General features: G+C 43.4%; 1 protein-coding gene across 4 annotated transcripts in view; it reads left to right on the forward strand.

Annotated features, from left to right (window-relative positions):
* The window catches only part of LOC148022922 (Nucleotidylyl transferase superfamily protein), a 148,883-nt gene that overhangs the window by 67,236 nt on the left and 63,824 nt on the right, over positions 1-17,823 (forward strand). For all 4 annotated transcript variants that reach the window (XR_015693558.1, XR_015693559.1, XM_087695856.1 and 1 more), the window contains one exon: positions 16,663-16,734. Coding sequence is in view for 2 of the 4 variants with exons in the window: in XM_087695856.1 (XP_087551982.1) it covers positions 16,663-16,734 (72 nt within the window). In the remaining 2 variants the exon portion in view is untranslated. The remainder of the gene's footprint in view (positions 1-16,662; positions 16,735-17,823) is intronic.

Genomic DNA, 17,823 nt, shown 5'->3' on the forward strand with positions numbered 1-17,823 from the left:
TACTCATAGAGTTGAAGCGTGTCAATTTATTTCTGCATTCTGAGAAGATAAATCTCTTGTAGACCAAAAAAGTGCATTTAACAAGAGCTTTCTCTTTGCTGCCTTAGATTGCCAATGTGATCCACACAACAAACACTGACATTAATGACTAATATGACATTGACTCTCTAGATCAATAAGAAAGCTGAATGATGATGCATTCCAGAGTTTTTCACACTGTGTCTGTGTAGCGCTACGATAGCGTACTTTGGGTCAAAGCCCAATGTTTCTTATTTCAGGGTTTTGGGTGTGATGCTTATGTTCACATCCCGAAGACACTGCGTGACAAATTTGAAGCGGATTTTTGAAGACTAGTGTTTGTGGGCTATAGCTTGCAATCTCAAGGCTACCGATTGTATGATTCTGTTAAGCGGGATGTCTACACGAGCCGTAACGTTCGGTTCGTGGAGGTTTTAGCCCCAAAAGGGGGTGAGCACCACCCTATTCTTGGAGATCCCGATGATAGCTGGGCCCTAGCGATTACTTCTCTCGAGCCTGTGTCTCTTGATGACTCTTCTTCGGATGAGGAGTCTAGTTTCCAATCACCGGATTCGCCGATTGGTCCTTCGTTGTCGATGGACCTTCTAAAAACTTCAGCAGATGGAGAGCACCGATGTGAGATCCGGCCTCCTCCTTGTTGGGCCCGTGACACGCTTCGAGATTCAGGGATCGAGAGGGTCCTTGAGGAGTGGCAACTGCAGGGTGGAGTGTGGAGGTCACGGAGACACCAAACACATTCTGTGGAGCTTGTTTGCTCTAACTATTGTTTGATGTCCCGTGTTATGCAGGATAGAGAGTCTACATTTGTGAAGGAGGCTTTATAGTCTTATCATTGGTGGAAAGTGATCGAAGCCAAGTTGGAGGCTATTGAGCGGAATGGCACTTGGCACCTTATGCCTCGTCCCTCTCATAAGAAGGTGATTGGTGTCAAATGGGTCTTCAAGACCAAGTACCATAGTGATGGTTCTTTAGACAAGCACAAGGCTCGCCTTATTGCTAAAATTTTTGCTCAGTGCCTAGGTGTTGATTTTGCGAGGGAGTGAGAGGATCAAGGTACAGCTGAGAGTGCAGTAGACAGTGTGAGAGTGAGAGAGAGAGAGAGTGAAGCACGACATCCAATCCAATAGACTGAAGAATGTAATGAAAGTACAAAGTACAACCCTTAAACCTTAGGGTTGTAGGGGGTGTTCACACCCGAACATGGTAAGTGCCCATAAGTGTGTAACATAAGCACATAAGCACATACGAAAATAAGACTATAAGTCTGGGGGAAAAAACCTCTCCTACCGAGAATAAAAAGTGCCCTAGTGTCCTACTGATCACCGACACTCCCATATGAGCATAGGCGTAAGTGAGGCATGAGTCAAATACCCAACAAACCCCCCTGGAGTGAAGAGTGATCAAGAGTACAAGGAGCATCCGCCACCAAAGGATATCAAATTTAAAGCATTGCGAAATGCTTCAAATTTGTCACGAGGAAGAGCTTTGGTGAAGATGGCTGCCACATTATTGGTGGTAGGACAATAGACAAGGCTGATATCACTTGTATGTAGCCTGTCTCTGACAAAGTGATAATGGATCTCAATGTGTTTCGTGCGGGCATGAAACACTGGGTTCCGTGCCACTGCAATGGCACTCTGACTGTCAATGAACAAAGGAGTAGGCTCCGTAACAGATACATCCAGATCAGCTAGCAAGCGTCTAAGCCATACGCATTCAACTGTGGTAGTGAAAGCTGCCTTGTATTCAGCTTCACATGATGATGTGGCAACAGTGGATTGTTTCTTGCTAAGCCAAGAAATGCAAGAAGAGCCAAGAAAGAAACAATTGCCACTAGTGGAGTGATGTGTATCATAATCACCAGCCTAATCAGAATCACTGTAAGCATGTAACTGCAGTGGTCCCCCCTTGGCATAAAGCAACCCAAGAGATCGAGTACCTTGCAAGTAACGAAAAACACGCTTGACAGCTTGCCAATGTGACATACGTGGTTGATGCATATACCTGCTCAAAGCTGAAATTGCAAACTGTATGTCCGGCCTAGTGTTGCATAGGTAGATAAGGCATCCAACTGCAGGAGCATATGTATGTATATCAAACAAATCACTGTCATCATGTAATGACAGTTTGAGTCCAGGTTCCATGGGGGTACAAACTGACTTGCAATCCTGTAAGCCAAACTTCTCAAGAAGCTGCCCAATATACCTTGACTGTGATAGCCCAATACCTCGGGCATCATATATGAACTGGATGCCCAAGTAGTAATGCAAAACTCCCAAGTCAGACATGTCAAAAGTTTGCTGCAAATTTTTGTTTGAATGCTGAAATCTGATCAGCATGTGTTCCAGTGAGCAAAAGGTCATCAACATAAAGACATATAATCAGCATAGATCCCCCTTCTTTACATATGTAAAGGGTAGAATCAGATGAGCTGTTTAGAAACCCCTGACCAAGCAAGAAAGCATCTATTTTTGCATACCAAGCTCTAGGAGCTTGTTTCAAACCATATAGTGCCTTTTTGAGCTTGCAAACCAAATGTTCTGAGCCTTCAACTGCAAAACCAATGGGCTGTTGTACATAAACTTCCTCTTGAAGTTCCCCATGTAAAAATGCAGTCTTGATATCCAGCTGATGCACTGTCCAACCATAATGTGCAGCCAAAGCATTCATAGACCTGATGGTCGTCATACGGGAAGTAGGAGCAAATGTCTCCTCATAGTCAGTGCCCTTTTTCTGTGCGTAGCCTTTAGCTACAAGCCGTGCCTTGTATTTATCAATGGATCCATCTGCTTTCCTTTTCAATTCGTAGACCCATTTCGTTCCAATGGCTTTCTTCCCAAATGGCAAAGACACCAAATCCCAAGTTTGATTCTTAGTGATAGAATCTAATTCAACTTGCATTGCTGCCATCCAATTCACACTATGTTGTGCATCCTCAAAACATTCAGGCTCTTCATTATCAAAAGTACTTGCTGCCATACCAAACTCCATGGTATGTGCTGAATCATGCAAACGAGTTTGCCTTCTAGTACGACCAGCCATGGGTGCATCCAAAGGACTATCTTGCATAGTCTGAAAATACCATCTAGGTAACTATCTAGCTTCCTGACTGTGTGCAAGCTCTTGCTGAATTTCAGTTTCAGCATTATGCTGAATATTCCGATTAGCCAATGGCTGAATTTCTGCACTTTCCATAGGAGCAGCTGGCTGAACATTAGGTTCATTTTCTGAAGCTCCAGCTGAATCATCAAAAGTAATGGGCAGCAGCCCTTCAAAAACATCACGGGCAGCCTGATATGTGTCCAAACAAGCCAAGGATAATTCTGATTTTTCATCAAAAACAACATCCCTGCTGACAAAAACCTTCTTTGTAACGGGATCATAGAGTCTGTAGCCTTTGCTCTCACTGCTATATCCCATAAAAATACACTTAACAGCCTTGTTGTCCAACTTTTTTCTAAGTACCTGTGGAATATGGGCATAGGCAAGACACCCAAAGGTACGGAAGTGGCCAACAGAAGGTTTATGGCTGTTCCAAGCCTCAAAAGGTGTGATGGTCTTCAAGGCTTTGGTAGGGCATCTGTTCAAAATATGGCAAGCACACATGACTACTTCCATCCAAAAACTATGAGGCAAGCTCTTTGCCTTCAGCATACATCTGGCCATCTCCATGAGTGACCGATTCTTCCTCTCTGCTACCCCATTCTGTTGTGGAGTATAGGCAGTAGTGTACTGATGGACTATGCCTTTCTGCTTCAAAAAAGAATTCAGCATAGAGGACATGTATTCCCCCCCTCGGTCCGAACGGAGAGTCTTAATTTTGCATCCAGATTGATTTTCAACAAGTGCACTGAAAGCCAAAAATGCATCATACACTTCTGACTTCTTTTTCAAACAGTAGACCCAGCAAAAACGTGTAAAGTCATCAATGAATGTCACAAAATAATAATAACCGCCCAATGACATTGTTTGCATAGGCCCACAAACAACTGAATGCACCAACTACAATCTGGTTGTTGCTCTGAAAGCAACATCACGGGGAAATGAGAAACGATGCATTTTCCCCAAAATGCATCCCTCGCATAAGTGCTCAGGAGGTCTCTCCAAGAGAGGTAAGCCATCCAGCATCTGAGTACGCTGCAAAAGCATCAAGTTGCCAAAGTTTACATGCCCCAAACGAGCATGCCATAACTCCGCCTGTATCATAGCAGGAGTAAGAGTGGATGTCAAGTATGCCGACTGATCTACTGAAAGAGCATCCAACTCATATAAACCATGACACAAAGATCCTGTCAAGACCAAAGTCATGCGTTCTTTATCTCTAACCATGCAACGGTCATCATCAAATGTGACTTGCAAACCACAACGTGCCAAAGAAGAAATAGATAGCAAATTCTTCTTGATCCCAGGCACAAACAAAGCATCTTGCAGGCAGAGAATAGAGCCATCAATGGCTGTGAGCTGAATCTCCCCAATACCACGAACAGGGTATGATGCATTATTGGCACACTGTACAGATTTCCCAACGGGAGGTGCACTAACTGAAGCAAACAGATCTTTGCGAGATGTAATATGTCTAGAAGCACCACTGTCAAAGAACCAAGTGTCAGCATCCTCTATAGAGCTAAGTGCTCTATCAGCCCAAGAGATGTCATAACTGCAAGTGTAAAAACAATAGTCCCTATCTACAACAAAGGACGCAGACTCACTAGCAGTGGAAGGAGTAGTAGAAACAGACATTCCTGACTCCTTCTCTTTGGCAATGCGCTTCCTGCACTCAGTGATATAGTGGCCTGGCTTCTTACAATAATGACATTTTCCCTTTTTAGCTTGCGTCCCCCCTTGTGTCTGATTCTGTGATGTGCCAGAAGTACCAGAACTCTGTGGAGCATTTTTCACCTTGCTGTTTTTGCCTTTTTGTCTTGCCACAAAAGCCTGCTCAGAGACTATAGCATCCACACCGCTATTTTTCCTTGTTTACTCCTCCTCTAGAAGCAAACTAACCAGCTGAATAAAAGTGAGTCGGTGCTTGACAATCCTCATGGTGAGGTTCAATGCAGTATGAAAAGACAAGTACGAAGGAGGTAAGGAATTCAAGGTGGTGGATATCAACTGTGCATCCGAAAAGTACTCATCTACATTCATGAGCTGCTCCCGCAAGTCCTGAATCTTATTCAAGTGATCCTGCATAGAATCACCCTCATTCATCTTCAAAGTCTCTAACTTTTTCTTCAAGAAAGAGATTCGAGTCTCATTCTTTCCTGCAAACATATGCTCCAAAGTTAGCCATGCATCTTGTGAAGAAGATGCTGAACGAATATGAGGGATGATGGACCGCTAAACTGCCAAAGCAATCAGCGACAAGGCCTGTGCATCACGTGTATCCCAAGCTTTTTGAGCTGGAGTTCTTGGAGAAAGTGGCTGAGGTGGAGCGGGCTGAGGTCCCCGTTGTCCACGTGCCCCTTGAGGAGGAGGAGTAACGGGAGCTACAACTCCCGGTCGAGTTTCCTCTCCACTGACATAATCCCATAAATTCTTAGCCACTAATACATTCTTCATCATGAATGACCATAGCGAATAATTGTTTCCATCCAATCTGTCTTCTTTGGATACATACGTAAATACATCACCTCCCTGATTTGCCATGATGACAAATTTCCAAAGACAAATGAGCAATGTCAAAGCAGTAAGGGCTGGAAATCTGCAAATTTCCAGAAATTGCAGCAAGCACACTTCTGCAATTAATGTGCAAGGGTGTACTCTGTCAAGAATTGTCTTTAATGCACGCTTCCCAAGGTGCAAACAGTGCTCAGCAACACTGTAATGTCAAAATCCCCAAAATTTCTTGCCTCAAATGTGTTCAAAACAGTCTTTCTGTGACTGTAGCTGCAGTTCATATGCAAATGTCCTCAAAAAACATAAAAGCCCTAAAATGTCTGATAAATTTGGCCAGAAATTTGCATTCGATGTGTTCCAAACACGTTTCTGAATGCTGTGCTTGCTGCGTAGGAATCCTCTCTTCCAGAAATTTATCTGGAATGAAAGGATAAAGAATTTTTTTTAAAAAAAAACCTCACGTACTGACAGGTTGTCGTTGACCACTCAGCGTGGTGTTGACGGGTGACACGCGGCGCAGCAGTAGACGTGGCAGGAGCCGGAGTCGCTGACGATGTCTGAACAGAGGCGTCGTAGGCAGGTGGCACAGCACAGGAGGGGAGCACTGGTCCAGACGGGGTCTGCAGGTGGCGCGCTGGGACAGGTGGCGCACGCAGGTACAGGTGGCGCTGAGGGCGTCTGGAGCTGCAAGCTGGCGGACTGACAGGCGGTGGCGAGCTGCAGGAGGACATGCTGGTGAACCTAGCGCTGATGGTGGAGATTGCAGGTCTGAATGGCCAGCAATTGGGGCAGCAGCTGACAAAGCTGGAGCTGACCAAGAGCTCAACGAATTTGGGTGCTGCTGGTACAGGAGTGAACAGGGCGAGAGGTTGAGCTGAACCTGAGCTGAATCCCTGCTCTGATACCAAATGTGAGGAGTGAGAGGATCTAGGTACAGCTGAGAGTGCAGTAGACAGTGTGAGAGTGAGAGAGACAGAGTAAAGCACGACACCCAATCCAATAGACTGAAGAGTGTAATGAAAGTACAAAGTACAACCCTTAAACCTTAGGGTTGTAGGGGGTGTTCACACCCGAACACGGTAAGTGCCCATAAGTGTGTAACATAAGCACATAAGCACATACGAAAATAAGACTATAAGTCTGGGGGAAAAAACCTCTCCTACCGAGAGTAAAAAGTGCCCTAGTGTCCTACTGATCACCGACACTCCCATATGAGCGTAGGCGTAAGTGAGGCGTGAGTCAAATACCCAACAGATTTCCATGACACTTTTGTCCCTACTGCTCGTATGGCAACTATCCATGCTGTACTTGCCTTGGTTGGTCATAGGAGATGGCCCATCTTTCAGGGATTTGAAATCGGCCTTCTTGAACGGTGATTTGAAGGAGGAGATCTATGTAGAGCAGCCTCTTGGCTTTGGTTCCTCAAATGGGAAGGTTTACAGGTTGAAGAAGGCCTTTTATGACTTGGAGTAGGCTCCATGTGCTTGGAACGAGAGGATTGACTCATTTCTCCAGGCAAAGTCGGGCTATTGGCGCTCTATGGCCAATTCACCGCTTTATGTGCACACTTTCGAGGGTGGTCGTGTATTGTTTGTTTTATATGTTGATGACTTGATTGTTACAGGTGACCATGCCTAGAAGGCTGAAGAGACGAAGGCAGCCTTACATCAGAAGTTCGAGATGACGGATTTAGGACTTCTCCATTTTTTTTTGGGCCACGAGATTTATTAGACTCAGAGGGGGATTTTCATCTCTTAGCAGAGATATGTACAGGAGCTCTTGGTGACTTTTGAGATGGAGGATCGTTGGTTCATTTTTGTTCCTGTGGATCCGAACTGGAAGGCCACTTCACAGTGAGATTCTCCTTTGGCGGATGCTACCCGTTATGTCAATTGATTGGATCATTGATTTGGCTCCTTAACACACGGGTTGATCTATGTTTTGCTGTAGGTCTCTTGGTTGGGTTTATGAGTGCACCTCAGCAGGTGCATTGGCAGGTTGCTCAAAGGATATGGTTTTTGAGGGGGGGACCTTCGATCTCGGGATTTCCTATCCAATAGGTATAGGTGCTTCCGATCTTGTTCTTGCAGGTTGGAGTGATTCGGATTGGGCTGGCAATGTGGACCTTAGGCGATCTACTACATATGCTATTGTTTTACCTTAGGTGCAGGTGTTATCTCTTAGAGTAGCAAGAAGCAGTCGACGGTAGCTCTCTCTTTGATTGAGGCGGAGTATCGGGCCGTGTCTTCTATCACATGTGAGACTGTGTGACTTCGGTGATTGTTGGAGGAGCTTGGTTGCCCCCAGACTCGTCCTACTATTTTGCAGTTCGACAATGAGATTTGCATTGCCTTGGCATGGAATCTTGTATTCCATGCCCGGACGAAGCACATAGAGATCCAATATGACTTCAATAGGGAGAAGCTTTTGGATGAGACCATCGATGTGGAATACTGTAAGACTGAAGACAATCTTGTTGACTTGTTTACCAAGGCGCTTCCCTAGGCTTTACTTTGATAGCACTCCAAATCCCTTAGTCTTCTACCATGTCCAGAATTTGAGAGGGGGTGTTAGAGCTGGACATTTCTTGGACTGGCAGGGGGAGCAGAGCAGCTTGTGCAGTAGGCGACAGGGGCAGCTTCACTCTATCAGTTCTCACATAGGAGTACGAGCTTGATGGCTCCAACTACCCATTGTGGAGTTTTATGGTCGGCAACCTTTTTATTGCAAAGGATTTGTGGGACTATGTTATAGGTCTCGCACCTCAGACACCTCAGCGTCACGCTCAAGGACTGGTTGCTGGTGTTGGTGTTGGTGCTGCTCCTCCTCCCCCTCCTACGGAGGACTAGAGGAAATGGGGTTCTAAGGATGCTTAGGCACTTTCTTTGATAGCATTGTCAGTGAAAAAGGCTATCATTCCGCACATTTGGCCTTGCAAGATCTCAAAATCAGCATGGGACATACTTTTTTACTGTCCACAGTGAGGCCAAAATCTCCTACCTTTGTAGAGAGTTGGCAAATGTAAACATGGATGAAGGTGATAGCATGACGGATCACCTTACTCATATACAGGATGTGTGTGAGTAGTTTCTTAATGTTAATGAGGTCATTCAGGATGTTGAAGTGGTGAATTTCGCCCTGAACTCTTTTCCAAAGTCACATCTTGGTTTTCACACCTCTTTGATGTTGTCATTGGGGATGGGGGGTGTGGTGCAGCAGCCCCTTATGTTTGTGGAGTTGGAAGGGCTCTTGCTACAAGAGGAATAGAATTTGAAGAATGTTGCTTTGTATTAAGGTGATGTGGCTATGCTTTCCAAGTTTAAAGGCAAGGGTAAAGCTAGGCAAAATGCACAAAATTAGCAAAAGGTGATGTTGGACAGCCATGAAACAAGGTTGTCGAAGACTTAGATAAATGTCAGTATTGCAAGAAGCTAGGTCATTATATTGATAAATGCTGAAAGAGATTGGCCAAAAAGAAGAAGAAAGACCCTGGTTTGGCTGTTCGAGAGGCATTAATCAACAAATCATCAGATGGCGATGCTTCAGCCAACTTGGTAGAGAAGGATTATACATTTCTCACATGCAGTTATGATTTTTCTATGGATGATTCATCATTTGATGCTACTGAAACACAACAAATATGGTACTTTGACAATGGTGCTTCAAAGCACATTACTTCCAAAGAAGTGTTTGTTTACTTCTTTGCATTCAGCTCTTGTTGGGAAGCGTGTCACATGTGCGAACAGCAGCAGCTATGATGTTTGTGGCATTGGGATAGTTGCTATTACTGTTGTAGATGGTTTAGACTTCATGCTTCTAGATGTATTATTTGTGCTTAGCATGACAAAGAACTTGTTGTCTATTTCAGCTTTCAATAAGCATAGCTTTCAGGTCATCTTTGAGGATGACAAATGTATTGTTAGAGATAGAGAGATGGACTATGCACTCAGGTTGTCCGACACCGTGTACAAGGGTTTATTCTTGTTAGACACTTATGACCAAAAGTCTTATGATGCTCTAGCAATCACTAGTCTTACGTTCGCTATGCAGAATGTGGAGCTTTGTTATGCCCGTTATGGACATATGAGCTTTGGGACTTTGATGACCCTTTAGAGGTGTCATATGGTAGATGCATTGTCTCTAGTGGAGACCCTTTTCACCTTCGTGTATAGTACATGCACATTGTTCAATTTTACATGTGAATGCACCCTTATATGCCCTAAGTATAAATACATTTTATTCTTTGTGTACCAACACATTGTTAGAATACTCAAATCTAATCGTACTTTCACACACACTCTCTCTCTCGCTCCGTCACTCTCACTCCTCGAACTATTATTCACTCCTCCAGTTGAGCTCCCACAACTAGTATCAGAACACAGGTTGTGCATGCTTCTCGAAACCACATGCATTAGTCGCCAGCTACAGCTCAACAAGTCAGGCATGACCAGACTGGGATTGGCGGGGAGTGAATGGTACTCATGACCAGACGGACTGCTTGACAAGTTAGACCAGGCTGACGGCTGACGGCAGACGACCAGCGGCAGGAGCATGCAGAAGCCCAGTGACAGGCGCAGACACACAAAGTAGGTAGTGGAGCTGGCGCTAGTAGGCAGCTGGGCAATCAACGGGCAGGTAACAGGGGTCCAGCAGTTGACGTGACGGGTCCGGCAGTGGGGAACCAGCGACGAGGCGCCATCGTGACCAGGCGCCATCGCAACCAGCATGGGGCGAGCAGGCAATGCGATGCCTGATAGGTCAAGGACCCGGAGGGTGGGTCAACGGACCCCTCTCCCGTTTTGTTTTTTTAAAAACAGAAATCATTTTTTTCGGGTCCAGCAGTGCGGAACCAGCGATGAGGCGCCATTGTGACCAGGCGCCATCGCAACCAGCATGGGGCGAGCAGGCAATGCGATGCCTGATAGGTCACGGACCCCTCTCCCGTTTTGTTTTTTTTAAAACAGAAATCATTTTTTTTAAAGATTGAAATTTCTGAATGTCTCTCATTCCCTTCCACTGATGGGAGTCGTGCGGGAAAGCACAATTGTCAATTCTGTGCAAATTCGAGCCCAAAAATTTGGGGCTTTTCTCAGATTTAACCCCGTCTATGCCTGGCAACGACATTCAGGTCAGAAATTGCAGACATTGTGCGTGTTGACCTCAATCAAATTGGGGATTTACCAAATTTGTCAGAATTTCACTCTTTTGAGTAATATTTCCTGACATTGGACCCCGAAAAATTGGGGTTTTCATGCATTGGTAAAATTTTGCTCAGCTGGGTCAGATTGACTGACATTTATGCACTATTGGATCTGAATTTTTGGGGCTTTGTGCAGAATTTGGTAAATTTCTGCAGTTTTTACTCATGTGGTGGCTGGTTCATGTACAAACAGCAGAGATTTATCACTGTTTGAGGAAGAACAGCAATGTATTTGCTGGTTCAGCTTGTGCTTTTGCAGTCCAGGGCATTTACTCTTGTGTTCGTGATAAAATGGCTGCAATTTCTTCTAGTTCAGACATCAAGAGTTTGATGGAATCTAACGGTTTGATGGTCATGGTTTTGACCTTTGGAAAGACCGTATATAGGGCATATTGTTCCTAAAGGATTGTGCGGATGCTTTGCAGGAAGATAAACCCCACAAATGTCTGATGTAGATTGGGCTAGAGTCAACAAAAAGTCTGCGGCTTACATTAAGATGGGTGTCACTGATGACATTTTGACAGACATTAAGGGCTTAGATAGAGGCTATGCAATACGGGAGAAGCTGAAAACTACCTATGAGATCACCACACCTATTAATCAGGTGCATTTAATGCGCAAGTTGGTGAATATGCGAGTGGATGAGTCAAAGCCTGCAATTGAGCACTTGAGTGCATTTGCTGGCATTTTAAATCAGCTCAAGGATGCAAATTTGGATTTTGATGATAAATTGAGAGTGATCTTTTTGATCATGACACTGTCTAATTCTTGGGAGACCTTGGTGGTTTCTCTTAGCAATAACCCTAATCTCTCATATGATGGGGGTGAGGGGTTCAATCTTGAATGAAGAAATTAGACATATGTCTAGTGGAGAAGGCAACAACTCAGCTTATAATGTAAGAGGCAAGGCTGAAAAGAAAAATGCAAATGCAGGACAGAGAAACAGAAGGAAGAGCAAAATAAAGAAAAAGAGTGACATTGTTGGAAGGGCCACAAGAAGCCTGATTGCAAGTATTACAAGAAGAAACAAGAGAGAAAAAAGAATGCAGGAGAGAAACAGGAGGAGGATAAGACAGATGCATCTGACGCAGCCAAAGGCAAGGAAAAGGCCAATGTGGCCTCCAATGTGGTCATAGAGGAGCTTTCAGATACAGAGACTGATGTATTATGTGTAGTTGATTATGATGCCCTTGAATGTCACATGCAAGATATGCAGATTACCACGGCTGATGTGATTGATGCACTTTTGTAAGTTGATGATGGTGTCACTCAGACTTGGATTGTAGACTCTGGTGCCTCTTTCCATGTAACTCCTTGCTTGGAGTGTTTTGCTATGTTCAATGCGGGCAGTAATGGAAAAGTGTATCTTGGAGATAACCATGCTTGCAGCATCAATGGGATTGGCACTGTACACTTGTCTTTAGACAATGGGCAAGAGCTTGTGCTGAAAGATGTCAGATATGTGCCTGGCATTAAAAAGAGTTTACTATCTGTTGGCCAGCTTGACTTGCATGGATACACTATACTGTTTGGTGGTGGTTTGTGGAAAGTGAAAAAGGGTTCCATGTTGATTGCAAAAGGAACCAAGAAGAGCACTTTGTATTGCTTGAATTGTAAAGCTTTGAATGGCAAGTTTCTTGCAGCTGCTGAAATTGGCTGTCATTTGGAGTTATGGCATAAGAGATTAGGCCATATGAGCGAGAAAGGACTTGATATCCTTACCTCTTTGAAGAGTGTTGATGGAAAAGGCTCTAAACTTGACTTTTGTAATGACTGTCAGTTTGGAAAGCAAATAAAAATTTTCTTTTACTCTGGTGTCTCTCGTAAGTTTAACGTCTTGGACTTAGTACATTCTAATGTATGTAGTATGCCCGTGAAATCGTTGGGTGGTGTTGCATATTTTATCTTCTTTATTAATGATTGTTCCAGAAAGATTTGGGTTTACCTCTTGAAAAAGAAAAGTGAAGTATTTGTTATTTTTAAAACTTTTCATGCATTTGTGACCACTCAGACAGGTAGAAAGCTGAAATGCTTGAGAACTGATAATGGGGGTGAGTTCACATCTACTGAATTCAAGTCCTTTTGTGATGTACATGGAATTGAGAGGGAGCTTACAACTCCTTACAGCCCTTCTTCAAATGGGGTGGTTGAAAGATATAATAGGACTTTATGTGAAAGAGTGCGGTGCATGCTGTCCGTTGGTAATCTCCCTCATGAATTTTGGGAAGAGGCACTCAAGACCGCGGTTCACATTTGCAACCGCTTTCCAAACAGGTCCTTAAATAATGGCATCTGTGAGGAGGTTTGGTCTGGCAAATCGGCCTCATATGACCATTTACGCATATTTGGCTGTGATGCTTTTATGCATGTTCGAGATGAGTTGAGGAACAAACTTGACCCAAAATCCACCAAAGGCATTTTCATGGGCTATGGTGATGAGGGTGAATTTGGCTATAGAGTGTGGTTACCTCAGTCCAAGAAAATTATTTGCAGCTGTAATGTAGTGTTTAATGAGGCAAAATTGTTGAAAGGTACTCTAGCCTCTAATGAAGATATGGAAAATGTTAAATTTCCAAATTTGCAGCACCTATTACTTCAGATGATGAGCCTCGTGGTGCTGTACCACATGCTGAAATTGATGATCAGCTAGTTCTTTTTGAGCCAGATGATGATGGACAGCAAATAGAAGCACAAGGAGGTCATGGACAGCAAGATAGACTTGCTGATTATGAAAGTGCAGGTACTGGTAATGAAAATGAAGGTGCTGTACAGCATGAACAACATGCTGAAAATGGCTTACAGCAGCCAATAAATGCTGAAAATGACTTACCTCTAGATGTAGATCCAATTCTTGAAAATGTAGATCATTGGGTACGCAGGTCTACACGCATAAGAAGGCAACCACATAGGTTTGACCCCTCCTTGCATTATGTGATGCTTACAGATGAGGGTGAGCCTCTTACATACAAAGAGGCCAAGTCATGCAAATTCAACTGTAAGTGGGAGCTAGCTATGCATGAAGAGATTAAATCTTTGTATGCTAATGATACTTGGGATCTTGTGTCGTTGCGGAAAGGAAGGAAGCCTCTTCCAAACAAATGGGTTTACAAAGGAAAGACAGTTGATGGAAAACCAAGTACAAGGCAAGACTGGTTGCCAAAGGTTTTGCACAGAAGAATTCACTTCCAAGAGGTCTTCTCACTTGTTGTGAAGATGACCACTCTACGTGTACTTTTTGCTCTCACTGCTGTATTGGACTTAGAGCTGTACCAAATGGATGTGAAAAAAACTTTTCTACATGGTGACATTGATGAGGAAATCTACATGAAACAGCCCGAGGGCTTTGTAGTTCTTGGAAAAGAGCAGATGGTGTGTAAACTAAAACTCAGCCTGTATGGGCTGAAGCAACCACCCCGAAAATGGTACAAAAAGTGTGACACTTTTATGTTATCTCATGAGTTTACACACAGCCAATGTAGATTATTGTTTGTACATGAAAAAGGATACAGATGGCAGGCCCATCATACTTGTTTTGTTTGTGGATGATGTGTTGCTAGTTGGGAAAAGAAAGACTAGCTTGGATGCTCTCAAAAATCAGCCTTCTCCATGAAAGATTTGGGGAAGGCAGAGCATATTTTGGGCATGAGGATTCGTAGAGATAGAATGCAGAAATTGCTGTTTTTATCTCAAGAAAAGTACATTGAAAAGGTATTGGACAGATTTAACATGGCTGAAGCTAAGCCTTTCGGGGTACCCTTACCTCCTTATCTTAAGCTTAGTAAAGCTAATAGCCCAAAAGATGATGTGGAAGCCAATGCTATGAAGGGAGTCCCTTATGCATCAGCTTGTGGCTCTCTTATGTATGCTATGGTTGCTACTCGTCCAGACATTGCTCATGCAGTGGGAGGAGTTAGCAGATTTATGTCAAATCCTGGCAAAACACATTGGGAGGCTATCTAGTGTATTTTTCGATACCTAAACGGTACACAAAGAAAGTGTATTTTCTGTGGGTAGGGTGTACTTATTTTGCAGGGTTATTGTGATGTAGACATGGTAGGTGACTTCGACACTCGTAGGTCCACTAGCGGGTATGTCTTTACAGTTGCTGGTGGGGCTGTTTCTTGGTGTTCTAGGTCGCAGAACATTGTAGCACTGAGTACTATTGAAGTTTAATACATATCAGCCACCACTGAAGCTTCTAAGAAAGCTGTATGGTTTAGGAGACTTGCAGAGGATCTCTGCATGTATATGGGTATTGTACTATTGGGATGTGATAGCCAGAGTGGTGTGTATTTGGCTAAGAATGCCATGTATCATTCACGCACAAAGCTTATAGATGTGTGATATCACTTTATCAGACAAATTTTAGAAGACGGTCTAATCACATTGACCAAAATCAAAACACAAGACAACCCTGCAGATGTTCTCACTAGAAGTCTAAGCAAAGCTTAGCATGAGCATTGCATACGGCTAGTGGGAGTTGGTTAGAGGTTCGCTTCAGAGTCCAGCCCTTTAAGTGGGAGGTTGTTGGGATAAAGGCCCTTTTTCACCTCCGTATATAGTACACATACACTTTTTTATCTTGTGTGCAGCAGGGTGGCACAAACAAAGTCAATGGTGATGACACTGTGTAGGCAAATAGGGAAATATTGACTAGCCAACAACTGAGACGAGCAGATGGAAAGTACAGGTTGTGTCAGGGTGGAGCATACCACTATGCTGGTGCAATTCTTCAGCTTCTCCTCTTTCTTTTTCTTCTTCAACTATTTCTTCTTCTTTTTGTTGGCATGGAGTGGAGGCATGGGCTTCAATGGGGCGGCTCTTCCATTTCAAGGGAGTTGTGGCAGCGATTAGCTGAGGAGTAGTCAAGGAACTTGGCTTTGATACCACTATTGGGTGTGCAGCTCCAATGTGTGACCGGCAGGCTAGGGTAGATGGAACTCCATGGACGAGAGAGAGAGAGAGAGAGAGAGAGAGAGAGAGAGAGAGAGAGAGAGAGAGAGAGAGAACTTGTGTGAGTACACACAAATTGAAAGATAGATTGATAATGACAGGTGAAATAAGTGTGATAAAAGTACAAGTGATAGGGCTTGAATATATAGGCTGAAGTATCCATTTAGATCAATAGCAATAGACAAACAATTTGAGACCACAAATTGGGCTAGAGTTGTGTTAGAAAGTGCCAACTTCCAAGCAGATAAATGGTCATAGCTCTGAAGGGTGAAACTTCTATGTATGGCTATGTTGATGGCCATAAATTGGAAACACGATTAAATTGCTGACATTATAAGTCCAACAAGGAGTTTTGGTGTTCCAAAGCTGGAGGCTGAATAATTCACCATGATTCATTTCACTTCTTGTCTTTGTAGCCTTTAGTGTTTTGGTGGTGACCTCAAATGTGGAATAATATTTGTATATTGTCTTTTAGTGTTATGATGTCTCTTTGAGAGCAATTAACTGTTACATTCATCTTGCCTAGTCTGATCAAATAACTGATTATCCATGCAAGCATTTCACTTTGTCTTACATGGATGCATAATGCAGATTGTAAACAATTCAAAGAACAACCATGCAATACATTGCACAAATATTTCTTTAGGCAGAAATGGATCAATTGCCAACACCTTTTATGATCTTAACATAATGCAGTCAAAGCATGTGAAACAAGGGACTAAATCTTTTTGAATATCAACAAGTGTGTTATGATGAGCTCAATAATGCACAACTGTAGTTACTTGTTTTCTTGTTCTTTTTTGGTGGGGATGGTCAGTTTTGACAATCTTCCCATTCTTCTAACTTCCATACAGGTAAATAAGTATGCTTTCTCAGGAGGTGGAGCAACAACAGAAGAGCATCGAAAGCATGGTGCTAACCTTGAGGTATAAGAAAAACCATGCTTTGAAAATTCCATTTGCATGCATGTGCTTTTAAGAATTTGGAATATTGAATGTCTTTGTGTGCGTGTGCGCCCAAGGAAAGGACTGATGTTTGGGCCTTGCTGAGCATGTCCTTCATGACCTCAAGTGTGGTCAGAACACACATGTTTGCCAGTTGCTTTGAGATTGTTCTCCCCCATAATAGTTGTTTCTGCACAAGCAGCAGCTGTGTAGTTGATGACTGTGTCTTCACAAAAAGGCCATGTATATGAATGTAAGTGAACAGAAGATTATAGCTATTGTCTAAGCAGTGAGGAGAGCTGACTGATGTCTCCCCTCCCACAACCTGCAGGCCACCACCATGCACAGCCACCATCTCTCCTCCTCTGCTTTGTGCCACCACTTCTGCTTCTCCAGCCATGCATACGACTGTTTGTCACACCTTTGCCTTCCACTCCTTTGCGCCTGCCCCTGCCCCTTCCCTCATTTTCTAAAAATATCTGCTGAGTTGTCTTTAGTGGGATGTAAGACAATGAAATCTCTTGTATTGACATGTGCTCACGAATGTAGTGATAACAAACCTTAATATGCATTGTGCGAGCATGGAAAGTTGGATTCCATGCAATGGCAAGAGCACTCTGACTGTTAGTGTAAAGTAGTGTGTTTGGCTCTACCAAGTTACTTCCAAATCTTCATGCTCACCACACATTTCTGGCACTCCATGGTATATGTAAATGGTGCTTTGTACTAAGTTTTACAATTGGAAGTAGCAATTGTGGTTTGCTTCTTCCCAAACCAAGAAATAAGAGAAGTGAAATTGAGTACAATTGCAGATCACAAAATGGAAGCTGATATACTAATTAATTAGTGATAGTACAATGCTCAAATGACCACAATGAATAATGGCACACTCAAATGTGCTAGGGTTGCAAAAAATGTCCTTTGGTAGCAATTTGGACAGCATTACTCCTAATAATAAGCAAATCATCAATATATGGAATAAAAATCAGCACATTTGAAACATGTTGCCTTTGGCCCTGTTGAATCCAAGTCTTGGAGCTTTCAATTTTTGACACGCTTCTCGAGGCTGCT

This window comes from Lygodium microphyllum, chromosome 16, assembly GCF_053477565.2.
Source record: "Lygodium microphyllum isolate KBCC chromosome 16, Lygodium_microphyllum_v1.1.10, whole genome shotgun sequence".
Classification (NCBI taxonomy): Eukaryota; Viridiplantae; Streptophyta; class Polypodiopsida; order Schizaeales; family Lygodiaceae; genus Lygodium; species Lygodium microphyllum.